Source organism: Octodon degus, unplaced genomic scaffold (genome assembly GCF_000260255.1).
Source record: "Octodon degus isolate 3935 unplaced genomic scaffold, OctDeg1.0 scaffold00047, whole genome shotgun sequence".
NCBI lineage: Eukaryota > Metazoa > Chordata > Mammalia > Rodentia > Octodontidae > Octodon > Octodon degus.
The window spans coordinates 9092195-9104702 of NW_004524623.1; the positions used below are offsets into that span (position 1 = coordinate 9092195).

The 12508-nt window shown below is 42.4% G+C and overlaps 1 protein-coding gene across 1 annotated transcript in view; it reads left to right on the plus strand.

The window, feature by feature from the left end:
- Tph2 (tryptophan hydroxylase 2) overlaps positions 1-12508 on the plus strand; it is a 114914-nt gene that overhangs the window by 11157 nt on the left and 91249 nt on the right. Inside the window, exon 3 of the mRNA XM_004632173.2 lies at positions 1370-1437. Coding sequence (XP_004632230.1) covers positions 1370-1437 — 68 coding nt within the window. The remainder of the gene's footprint in view (positions 1-1369; positions 1438-12508) is intronic.

The following is a 12508-nucleotide window of genomic DNA, read 5'->3' on the forward strand; positions in this document are numbered from 1 at the left end:
GCTCTCTGTGAAAGCCTGAGAGAGTATCTTCTCCCCATGTGACTCTCCTTAGGCCCACTCTATGTCATCGATCACTTTCCTCTTTGGCCCCATACATTTTCTTTCTTTCTTTCTCTTTTTTTTTTGTTTTGTTTTTGAGACATCATTTCTACTGAGCATTAGGGTGATCTCAAGGCACTTATTCCTTCTCCCCCCTATTAGGAACTCTCTTGTTATTCTGAAAGGAAGGTCATTCTTCATTTCTGTGTAGTGGACTGCCCTGAGAAGATTCCCGGTCTCTAAGGCCTGTTATCTGTTAGTGAAATAAGAGAACAGGGTGATTTTCTAGTGTTTTGGGGGTTCCTCTTCATCAGTCCACCTTGCAGAAATGTCTGTGTTGCTGCATAGGGAGTATAGGCCTTTACAGGCCCTGGGGTTACTCTCTGACCCTTAAACACCATGGTCCCTATGACTTGTCTTCTTGCCTGGCCTCCATGAATAAAGGTAGCTGCCTTCCAGTTGTCCTTAGGGGCTGTGAGGTTGTAGAGATAAGAAGTTAATTGGAAACCGTTTCTTCTGATTGCCCAGTAGCTACAGCAGCAGCAAAATCCCTGGGAAGAATTGACCAGAAGGATAGGGAGGAAAAGAAAGTGGAAAGTGTTGGCAAGAGGACAAATTATTGAGTAAAATGGGAAGTCTTCTCGGAAGGTTTCCTCTTGACTGAAAAATGACAGACATTGTGCTTAATTTCTCAAGTAGATGATGCTAGATAAAAATCCTAACTGAGTTGGCTGCGACATGGTAGAAAAACTAGCTCACAAGGAGATGCAACCCACCCGCTGCCCTGGCATGGATCCCTTATCGATTTTAGGTTGCATGGCTGCAGTCATAAATGACAGCAAAACCTCTTTAATTCATACTAATTTGGGCATCTGACGATTATTTTAACAGAGATTTTAGTAAATGTTATATTTATTATTTACATGGAGTGATTAGAACTCAGTGAACTTACTGAATAATCATTAAAAGAGACTTGTTTTAATAAATAGAACAAGTGTGACTTGTGATTAAGATTAATTACATGCAATTGCTATTTGAAAACCAGAAGATACTGTTCAAAATATCAATTTGTTTAACTAAGCTATTCTGCTTCCTCATTGGAAAGGTAGACTTGCTTGAATTCCCACACATCCTGAATTCAGGCCAAAAGGAATGAGGTTTTACTGTAAGCACAATTTGCCTTTGCCTCTGTCATCAAGACTGGTCGTCTGAGGATAAGATTTACATCTGAATTGAACCCTCGATAAACACTACAGTGATTTTCTTTTAGGCCTTCTGCAGCTAATTTTTGGCACTTTGTCAAATAACTTAATCTCTTTTTTTGTTTAAGGGATTTAAGGACAGTATCTATCGACAGAGGAGGAAGTATTTTGTGGATGTGGCCATGAGCTATAAATAGTAAGTACTGGTATAATTCTTTCTTGTCACTGACTAGTGAGGAAAAAAAAAAAAAACCACATGCTGGGTTAAACAGACCTGTCTTCTCTTCACTTAAACTTTTGCGGAAGGCAGACATGATCCATTTTAAACACTCACCAACTCTATAGGTTCTAAATGCCAGCACTGATATTTGACATCTGGGTATAATTGTAATATAATGAGAGCCGTGGGCCACATGCCAAGTGCTACATTTACACTGTTGTGCTTGTGGCTGCATGAAGGTATGAAGTCATTTCTGCGCTGTCGGCAAGGCTTGGAAACTGGGCTTTACTTTTACTTTTTTTTTTTTTTTTGGTGGAACTGGGGATTGAACTCAGGCCCTTGCGCTTGCCAGGCAAGCACTTATTCTACTGAGCCATCTCCCCAGCTCTAATTTTACTTTTGGCTGCCTTTTCTGTCACCACTCTCAGTGTCTAGCTTCTGCAGTGAGAGTGGAGGATTCAGCAAGAGTTGGGGAAAGACACCTACGCAGCCCTGGTGGAAAATAATTGAGCTTGCTTCCTGCAGAAAGAGGGTGCCCCTGGAATTTGGAGGGGAAATGGGAAGCGTCACATAATCCGAGATCATGGTTGGGCTGAAAGTGAAGAAGCTGCCTCGCTGGGGTCGGGACTATCCCCAGTGCATGGTAATCAGTGGAAACGACAGAAGGAGCCCTGTGTGGCCATGATGCGGGGGTGGTGGCTGCCGGCTGTGTCCAGACAGGTGGGGTGGGCATTGGGTCCCTGTTTAATTCTCCTCTCTCTCATATGAGAGAGAGAATCTCTTTTCTTTTCCTCTTCTGGTATATGAGCAGCTATGTGAAGCTAATCTGCAGAAAAAAGTATAAACCCGCCCCTGGTAGAAGAAAGATTCCGTCTTTCTGTAGTGGGGGCCAGGTGAGGAGTTTGGCTGTTCCTAGAGGCAGTTGTTACTGGTGAGAATTTAGAACAATGTGTTATTACAGAGGTAGCAGTATTGGCTTTTTGTGTTTTTTCCTTTTTTGGGTGGGAGGCAATCACTTATCCATTCCTACTTTCCTTTGATTATTAGGCTGTCTTCCCTGCCTCTCAAGCCCCAGGCATCCTTTATCTTTTCTCTGTCAAACTTATAAAAACCAGATTCATGAAAGCAGGTCTACTTGGCACATGCTTTTCCCCATGGGTCTATTCTGTTTCCAGCAGTGTCTCTCACCTTCTGTGGTGACTTTCGGTTCCTCACAATGTCAAAATCTGTTAGGCTTACCCTAGCCCAGATCTCACATCCCTCTTTGCCCTCAGCACAACTATTCAGTAGTCCCTCCTGAGAATTTCTTAGTCCAATTGCCAAGAGAACATCCCACCAGGCTGGGCTCATTTTTCTTGTTAGACCCAGGTAAGCAGCTGTGGACCTTAAGATTGCCACCCTCTTCTTCACAAGCTCTCTCTGTGATCTGGCTCAGGCCTGCATGAGTGGCACCTTAGGGGGGTGTGGGTGGGGCAGTTCTTTGTGGGGAGAGACCCCTCCAGGACCTGGTAAAGGCTAAGTGCCAGGTAGAGCCTGCTCCCTTAGGTAAAATATATAGATATGTAGTTTAGAGTAGATTATATAAATATCTATGTCTATATATCTCCATCTCTATATCTATCTATCTATCTATCTATCTATCTATCTATCTATCTATCTATGTGTATATATATCTATTGGTACTGGGTTAAGGAACCTAATTTATTTTATAATTTTGGGAAAGATGGTTGTGTTTGTGTTCATTTGAGGAAGATGGCCACAGTTGTATTTGTCACCTGGTGTGAGCTTTGTGACAAATTTTCTGGAACTCTTGTTCGAGAAATGAACTGTTTATGAGCAGAAGCATTTGTGAGTCAAGGCATTACTGTATATGTGTAATATATATATTATATGTGTATGATTTTTGACCTAAGATTTTGTTTGCATGATGACTGAAGGGTAGTTCAGCTGTTTTTTCCTCTCAATAGACCCCAGAAACTGGACAAAGAAGAGCTGATATAGTAGTAACATATATGTAGTAGTATGCTGAAAAATATTCAAATTAAAATTAAAAAATTTAAATTAAAAAAAAGCTACAGAAAAAGACACAGGACCTGGAATCCCCCTCAGGCTCCCCTTCACCTCAGCGTACCTCTTCCATTGTTCTTGCTCTATCTGAAGCAGTTCGGGAGTCCCGTGAGTGTCTCTAGCTACATTGTTGTGGCTGTCTCAACGTCCTGAGTTGATTCTAAGCATTTGCCTCTCCCAGTCATTTTTACCTTGGGAGGAGCTAGAATTTGCACTGTGCCAAACCAGTAAACAAGGTGGATGGGGACAACCATACTTGTGCGTGCCTGCCTTTCCACTGGATGGCACTTGGGAGCCACGCTCACCATGTGCTTGATCACACCTTACAAAGACTCACCGAAAAGCACCTTTAGAACTGCTTCGGAAAGTGGCAAGAATGATGGGTGAAAATAGAGCATTTGGAGTGGGACTAATGACAATGTGTCTTTTACTGTAATGATTTCTTTGATTTAAACGTATGCCATATGTTCAGATTGGCCCTTATGTGAGTCAGTGGGTTTTAAGGAGCAGGGATCCTGGGAAATCATTTGCTTTTAAAGATACACATGTCAGGCCAGGCAGATAGCTCAGTGGACTAAAGTACCTGCTTAGGCAGGTGCAGGGACCAGGGCTTGATCTCCAGCATGCTGTGTCAGCTCTGCTCCCAGCGTGTGCTGAGGCGACGAATAAGACTAGGTATGGTTTTGCGTGCCTATAATCCCAGTGCTTGGGAGGCTGAAAACAAGAGTACCACTACGAGTCTGATCTGAGTAATGAGACCCTATAGACCTGTACTAGATACATAAAAAAAAAAAAAAAAGAAAGAAAAGAAAATCACACACATGTCTAAGAAAGGAGAGGAAAGAGCAGCGTGTTCTTGAATGAAGGCTGAGACTGTCGAAGTGTTAGCAAGCATGTACCTCTGCTACCTTTTCGTAGCTAAGATGTGAAATTGAGCTGTGGGGAAACAGAGGAAATTGGAGTTTGGAACGGGGGAAGGCTGCATAGAGCAGGCTGCGTGGAACTGAAGAATCCCTAGACCTGTCCCAGCATGGAAGTTGGGGGCAGGCTCGGGTCCAGAGGGATGGCTCTTGTAATTGCATATTCAGGAGCCTGAGGTAGGGAGGACACTGATAGTTCATCACTTTCCAGAAGCAGCTGTCAAAGGACTCACACAATCCTTTCTGTTTTCATGATAGCAGAGGAGGCCAAGTTAGACGGAGAGCTGCTGGGTAGGCACACAAACAAAAGATGTTTAACTCAGAGTTTGGTATCCAGTGGTATTATGACCTGCTAGCTGGGCAGCGCTGAGCTTAGACCAAGTAAGCAGGCTAACAAAGTGCTAAACATCGGGGGCACCAGAGTAGGACAGCTCTGCAGCTTCCTGGCTAGAGTATCAGCCGCACTGTGCCTCAGCCTGTTCATCTGTGAAGTAGGTCTAATGGTATGACCTCTCTCCCAGGGTTGCAGTGAATATTTAAAAAGAGAGGACACGTGCTGTGTGTGGCACCATGCCTGTCAGTAATAGCATGTCTCCCTTTTCCTTGGGTTGTTGCCCGTTTCTGGTTGACCTATTCTCCTTCCTCTTCCTCCACCTTTTCTCCTTCTCCTTTTCCCTTCCTACTCCACCTCTGTCTTTTTCTCTTTTTCCTTCTTCTTTCTGTGATACTTAGAATCAAACCATGGAGAGCTGAGCTACATCAGAGCACTTTTTAAATTTTGAGACAATTTTTGTTTTACTAAGTTGTCCAGGCTGGATTTGAACTTGTTACCTATTCCTCCTGAGTAGCTGGTGCTATGTGCATCTATCACAGTCCCTAGCCAATTTTCTTCTTTAGCTGTGTCAACACTATTGTTTGTGCTGCCATGGCAACAAATAATGTAGCTTGCCAGTTGTGGTGGTGCACACCTGTAATCCCAGCATGCCAGAGGCTGAAGCAGGAGGATTCGTTGCAAGTTTGAGACCAGCCTCAGCTACAAAGTGAGCTCAAGGGTACCCTGAATTGCAGAGCAAGACCCTGTTTCAAAAAGAGAGCAAACAAACAAACAAACAAACAAGTAACAAATAATGTAGCTCAAGCATCTCTAAAAGTAACGCTTGAGAAGAAATTATTTGGTTTCCCATTAAGAAATTGTTGGATAACCTGATGCTTTACACTTTGACTAATATTCCCCTTCATGAAAAGACTAATAGTAAGTGTTCACGTTCTTCTTTTTGTACATGTAAGAGAAGCTGAGGAAATGCTAATAACAAATTGCCATTCCTGCCGGGTATTCCCTGAGGAAGGTAACTTCCAGGAGTAGTTCAACCAGGAAAATATAAACCCAGGAAGTTTGAAAGCAGATCCTTCTTCTACAAAGGCTTTTTGCTTGACAGGTCTTGGACTGTCCTGGCTCAGGTTTCTCAGCATTATCAGTGTGAGGGTGGAGAGGGACTAGGCATGCGCAGTGTGTATTTGCATGTGGGGGCGCTTGCAGCTCACTTTCTAGTTCCTGCACCTGTTGTGACGTTAGTGGGGGATGGGCACAGCTGCTGACCAATGCCAAACAGGCCACGCAGCAAGTAATGTCTCTTTCCAGTCCTCAGAAAATACATATAGGCTTTCTAATTGAAGCAGGTACCTTCAGGTGTGGGTGACTTCTTGAATGCACCTGGTGGACATCACAGCTGCTTAACACAAGCTAGTTCTAGTACAGTTTGGTGGGGGATTTTAAACCAGAGTTTAGACCCACTGGACTAAGGTACAGATTCTTTCCGATTGGGTTAGACTTGATAAATCCGTGCCAGTATAGTTTGCTAATAAAGTTAGGTCCATTCTGGAGCCTGGTAGAGTGGGGGAATGTTGGGCTCAAGTAGTAAAACGTTTCAGGTAGAAGAGGGAAGAGGTGAACAACCTTTGAGGCGTGAATATGTTGGATCCACCTGCTCAGCTGTAATCCCAGCCTGCATTGCATGCATGTGCCATAGCATCCCTTTGTAGCACATAAATGTATACAGTGATGCCTTGTCAGTATGTGGGAAAGATCAAATAATATAAGAAATCCTCTGACATGAAGAGAGTAATTCAGTTTGCTGTTGATAATTAGCTAAGGCTTTCCCAATACAGAGGAGAAGCCGTAAACATATGGACAGAACATCGTAAAAACCAAAGTACAGATGCTTTGAGGCTCTAGCAGGGATGGCCAGGATATGGTCTGAGGTAAAGAGGAAGAAGAACAATGAAACACATCATAATACATACTGAAACTACAGCCAGGAAAGCCCCTGGAGGATTCGTGTTGAATACTGTATTTTTCTGTGATAGTCTTGAAAGGATAAAACAGGGAGAGAGTCAACACAAGCAGAGAGAAATGAAAAAATTCCACTTTATGATGAAAAAACAGCAGGCTCCAAGCCGGTGTTATCGTGAACCCGAAAGAGGAAAACACAACACGCTGAGCGCAGTCAATAGCGGCCACTCAGGCGAGGGGTGATTGACAGCAGCGGAGAACTCGATTGATTACCCGGAGGCGGAGGCCGCCTGCGGGCCTGTGCCCAACGGCCTAATTGCCTCAGCGATAATGACAGAGGACAGGTTGATTAGTGCAAGCATTTCGCTTCACGGTAGACCTGAGCATGAGCACCTTGGGTAGAAGGCAGGGTTTCTAAACTCCTCCCGAGAGAGACTGCCAAATGCACGGATCACACCAGCTTTCCCCAACTCAAATAAAAGAAAAACTCCTGTAAACCGGGGGCACGTATACCCCAAGATTAGATGATCTTTTTTTTTTTTTTTTTTTTTTGAAGTTTTCAAATAGAGTTTATTATGGAGCTTTTGCTTTGCTTCATAACTATTCATACCAAATGTTATGAATCACACTCCTATCTCTTATGCCTCATTCTCTCCCTGACTGTGTATCTATAGATATATGAGAAATATATATCATTTTTAAACCTAAATTTATCTTTACATATTCACCATAGCATTTACTAGAAAATTTTAATTACATAGTTTTTTATGTCCTTTTCAGTGATTTTGTGCTTAGAATTGTGGCTCAAGACAGGTTGTCTTTATGCAGTTGTGAGTACAGTGGCTTGGAATCACTGGTTTCATCATGTGCCTTCCTCTATTCTTGGTTATTAACGGAGTAACTGGAAAGCAAGAGGCAGTGTAGTGTGCCCTGACCCCATGTGACTCCTGCACGGCTATCCTGTGTATTACTCTCTTACTTTTTTTTTTTTTATCTTGGTCTTAACCATCCAGCAGAAAAGTATACAAATGAGGTATATAAAGTAAAGCCATATTAATATGCTGAGCAGTAAAAGGCTCTAGTCAATAGCTTCTGCAGATAACCCTATTGTGGACTGCTGGACTGTGTTGGATTGTTTTGCTGAATTCAAGAACCTAGAATATTTAGATGCCGATAGAATACCCATCTCTGACAGGACTAAACAAAAAAAAAGGGACACAAAGAAAGGACCATTTTGTATTTGTATATAACAGAATAGTTAGGATAGATATATAGCTACTTTCGCTTAATTCAATGAGAAGAAAGATTTGTAGTAATAGTGTTTGGACAGGATATCCTGTCTGCGTCTTGTACTATGGATAACCACTAAGAAGATAACAATGCACAATGTATTAATTATTGAAAATGTCCTGTTAATCAGCTTTGAAATTGTCTCATTGATATTTGTTTCTCAATAAAATATAATAAAATTAAAAAAAAGCAAGATTAGATAATCTGAGGTGCAATAGCCTTGCAGTTGAGAGGAAATAGAAATACACCGGGGAGCAGATGGCATGCAGAGGCAGAGAAATTAAGACCCTATGCTGTAGCTGTTATGTTTGTTTGACATAATCCAGACTCCTCTCATCCCACCCTTATATTTTAACCCAGTTTCATTTTTGTGGATTTCACAATTGCTAAACTGTTGGAGGTGGGGGATTCATAGTACAGTTTTTTTTTTCTTCAATTGACTGGAAAGAAAGTTTTCTTTGGGGACTAGCACAATGATTACTCTTCAACATGCACATGCATATTTAATTTAATTATATTTTTAGTGGGGGTGGTGATAGATATTTCAATCCATTTTGTTCTCTTAGAAAGAGGCCTTGAGCTTTGACTTTAATTATGCCACTCTTGTTTGCTTAAATTGTTGCTTGTTGCTTGTTGATTTTGAATATTACTGTGATTATGTTTTGTTATGAATGTGTTTTCTCCCAGTTGAAATTAAGGTGGTGCACAAACCTCATGCTTTTTCCGTGGTGCTGCTTCTGCTTTGGTTTATTATCATTTTTTCCATGCCAGGAATCTGAAATGAAAGCTGGTAAATGCAAATGCCAACAGGTAAGGCAAACAGAAAAGTCTCAACAGTTCTGAATTGGGACTTAAACGAGGTTGGAAAAAAAAGCCCTAATTTGCCAAGAAAACACATTTGATTTCAAATTCAAGAATTCAAATTGTACCCTAACATTTCCTAACTGCAGTTTTCTCCTATGTAAAATGGAGATAAAAATAGCTCCTTTTTTTCTGTCACAAGAGTATTCTAAGGATTAAGTGAAGTAAATAGGGACAGTGTTTTGCAATGGACTTTATTGTCTTTATCAAAATAATCAAAGAATTTAAACCATGGCATGGGGTTTCTTCAGACCCCTGACCAACTCAGAGGGCTTTAGTACACCCCCCGTTCTTCTTTACTTCAGAAAGATAGTTTGAGGAGGATTAAGAAACAGCAGTGAGAGGTGCATTGCCTGGTGAATCTCACCTTTACTGTTTACTGTTCAGTAGACTTCAGGGCCTCAGTTTTGTAATCTCTAAAATGCTGTTTTGCTACTACTTTAGAGGATTACCATGAGGGCATAATGAGTTACCATAGAATGAGCACTTGGAGCACTGCTTAGGGAGTGCTCTACTAATCTTTACTAACATGATTTTATTTTTATTTTTATTTTTTACTTCAACTGATCTCACCTTTTGTCTATCTTCATACTTCAAATCTTTTATTACTCCTTGGGTGCCATCTTTCTCTGCTCCTCTCACTAAGGCTGGCTGGCTGGCTTTCTTTCTTTCTTTTTTATGAGTTCAGGCTGGCTTTAAATTTATTATGTAGCCCTGGCTGGCCTTGAACTCACAGCAATCCTCCTGCTTCAGCTTCCCGAGTACTGGGGTTATTGGCATGCACTACCATGCCTGCCCAGCTTACTAAGGCTTTCTTTAACTCTTAATTTATCTGATTTTCACACTATATTAGTTCCTTGTTTTGTTACTCTCACAATTTTGGCACTTTTTTCCCCATAATTTTATTGATAAACAAATAGCAATGAGACAGTTTCAAATCAAATTGGTAGGACAGTTTCAATAATTAACACATTGCATATTCTTTTCCTAGAACAATTTTGGCACTTAAAAGTAACAAACATGCATGCTCTCAAACAACTGCTGAGCATCAGGAATTAGCGCGTGGCTTCCCTGGGTGTTTCTGGATCTTCAGGCAATGGGTAGGCCAGGCCAGAAGCCAGGTACAGGTACAGCAGGGGCTAGAGAGTGGCTGTTTACAGGATCGTTGGCTGGAGGCCTCCACTTTCACTCCTCCTGTTGTTGTTGTAGTTGTTATTCTGCATCCTGTGTCTTCTTCCTACCTGTCCTCCTTTAATTGATTTATCTTTCTGTTTCTCACAATACTGGAGATTGAGCCTAGGGCCTTTGCACTGAGCTACATCCTCAGCACTCTACCCCCTCTTTTAAATTTCAAGACAGACTTTTGTTCAGTCACCGGGTTGCCTGGGCTGGGCTTAACCTGCGGTCCTCCTGCCTCACCCTCTCAGAGTGCTGGGAGTATAGGAGGCATCAGTTTCTTGTAGCATGCACTATCCCCTGGGCAGCATGAGTGGCAGGAAGAGAGAGAGAGAGAGAGAGAGAGAGAGAGAGAGAGAGAGAGAGACAGAGAGAGAGACAGAGACAGACAGAGACAGACAGAGAGATAGAGACAGAGATATAGAGACAGAGATACAGAGACAGCGAGAATCTACAGTGTCTTCTGTACCAGCTGTGGAAGTGACACAAATCACTTTTGTTGCATTCTTTAGGCTTCGCAGATCAGCCCTGACAGTGTGGGAGGGTGCTGTACCTGGTCATGACCACACAGTGGCAGGCTTCTTTGGAGGCCATCATGGAGGTTGTCACCACAGACATTTCTTATGTTCCATGTCACTTCAAGAGCCTCCTTAGCTGCTCTGCGTTACCTACAGAACTCAGCACTGTGAAAGCTGAGGGGTCCTGGTGCAGCTGAAGGTGAAAGTGAATGCGCAGCTTTGGAGCTAGGTTGCTGGATTTGAGTTTCTGCTCCCTTATGCCATGCTCTGTGGCCACGAGCAGTGAGTTACTCTTACGAAGCCTCAGTGCCTACTGAAAATGAGCACAGTCTCTATAGTTAGCGAGCTTGAGAAGATTAGTGATTGTGCCAGGGGTCGGAATGCTGAGGGACGCAGGAAGTGTGGACTCTGTGGTAGACGTGGTACCTGCAGTATCAATATGATTATCATATTTGGTTCCATATAATCAATGGCTATGTGCATTTTGAATGAATGAAGACTAGAGAGTAAGTAGATTAAGGAACTGAAGGCTTCAGTGTGTGACAGATTAGAGGAGCCTTTAAAAATATGTTGTGGGGGGTGTTTTTCAATTTCTGGTAAGTCATTCCTATCACTTTCTTCTTCCATCTGAAAAACTCACCCTCTCAGAGGCCTTTCCAGGCTAGTGAGTCCCAGCTGGATTAAGGTCAGAGGCTGCCTCTGGGTATCGCATTCAGCCCTGAATGTCTCATGGTGGCAGAAATGCTCATGACAGGTTGCTCTGTCAAGTCACAAAATCAGGTGTTTCTGGCTTCTTTATTGTAAGTTCCTGCCATGTTCTGGGCGTTGTGTTAAACATGTCACATATGTTGTTATGTGTCCTCTCAAGGAACCTTTGATGGGTGTCACTATTGTGATGAAGGAGGCCTAGGTTTAGGAACTTACTAATAGTGACATAGCTGACTGGGTCATCTGCATAATCACCAGTTGTTGATGGCTTAATGGCTCTCACATGTAGCAGTAAACTGAAGAGTGGACCCAAAGCCAACATTTTCTGTACTTAGGTCATTTTCCAGATGGCCAGGATAGCTTTTGAGGAGGGCCAGTCTCTTCCAGGGGTTTCAAGAATGCTGTTCTCCCAGACTCTGAATGTCTGACCAATTGGGATCACCTTTGCTTGTCTTCCTTTCATTTTGTTTTGAAGTAACTGTAGTAACTTCTACTTGACATAGGTTGTTTTATATGCACGCTGAAGTGAGGAGCCATAGAACCAAGAGGCATTGCATTTTGAAAAAGTTAATCTTATTTTTCTTTTCTTTTTTTGGTACTGGGAATCGAACTCAGGACCTTGCACCTGCCAGGCAGACACTTGTGCTAATGAGCTATATCCCTAGCCCTATGCTCATCTTCTTACAGAAGTCTCAGAATATTTAAAATATGTCAGTATTTGAAACACGTTCCAACTCCAAATTTGAATTAAATTTTAAAAAGACTGTATGGAATCAGTATTCCAAGTGGCCCTGTATGACCCCAAGTCTCCGGAACCTCTCACGGGTGCTTTGGTACATCTGTCTGGCTCTGGCTGGCAGAACCATTTCCTAATCCTGCTGCGCAATCTCCTCTGCTCTCCTAGGTCCTGGGCTCTTCTCCTGCTACCCGAAGCCCAACACTCAGAGGATACAGAATGAAGAGAAATAAACACAGCTGGGCTGAGACTTGAAAAACAATTGCCAGGGATCTGACACTCTGGCTTTCATTAGTTGCTAGCCTATTTGTTTCTTGATTTTTTGATTTATAAAATTGTAACCATTACAATTTACTTTCTCTGTAAGTGCTCACCAAAACAGAGACCCTAAAACAACACAGCCCCAAATGGAGATCAGAACATTTCAGAGGTTAAATCAGCAGCTCAATGGGAGTACTCAATTTGAGTGAGCTCATGGGTA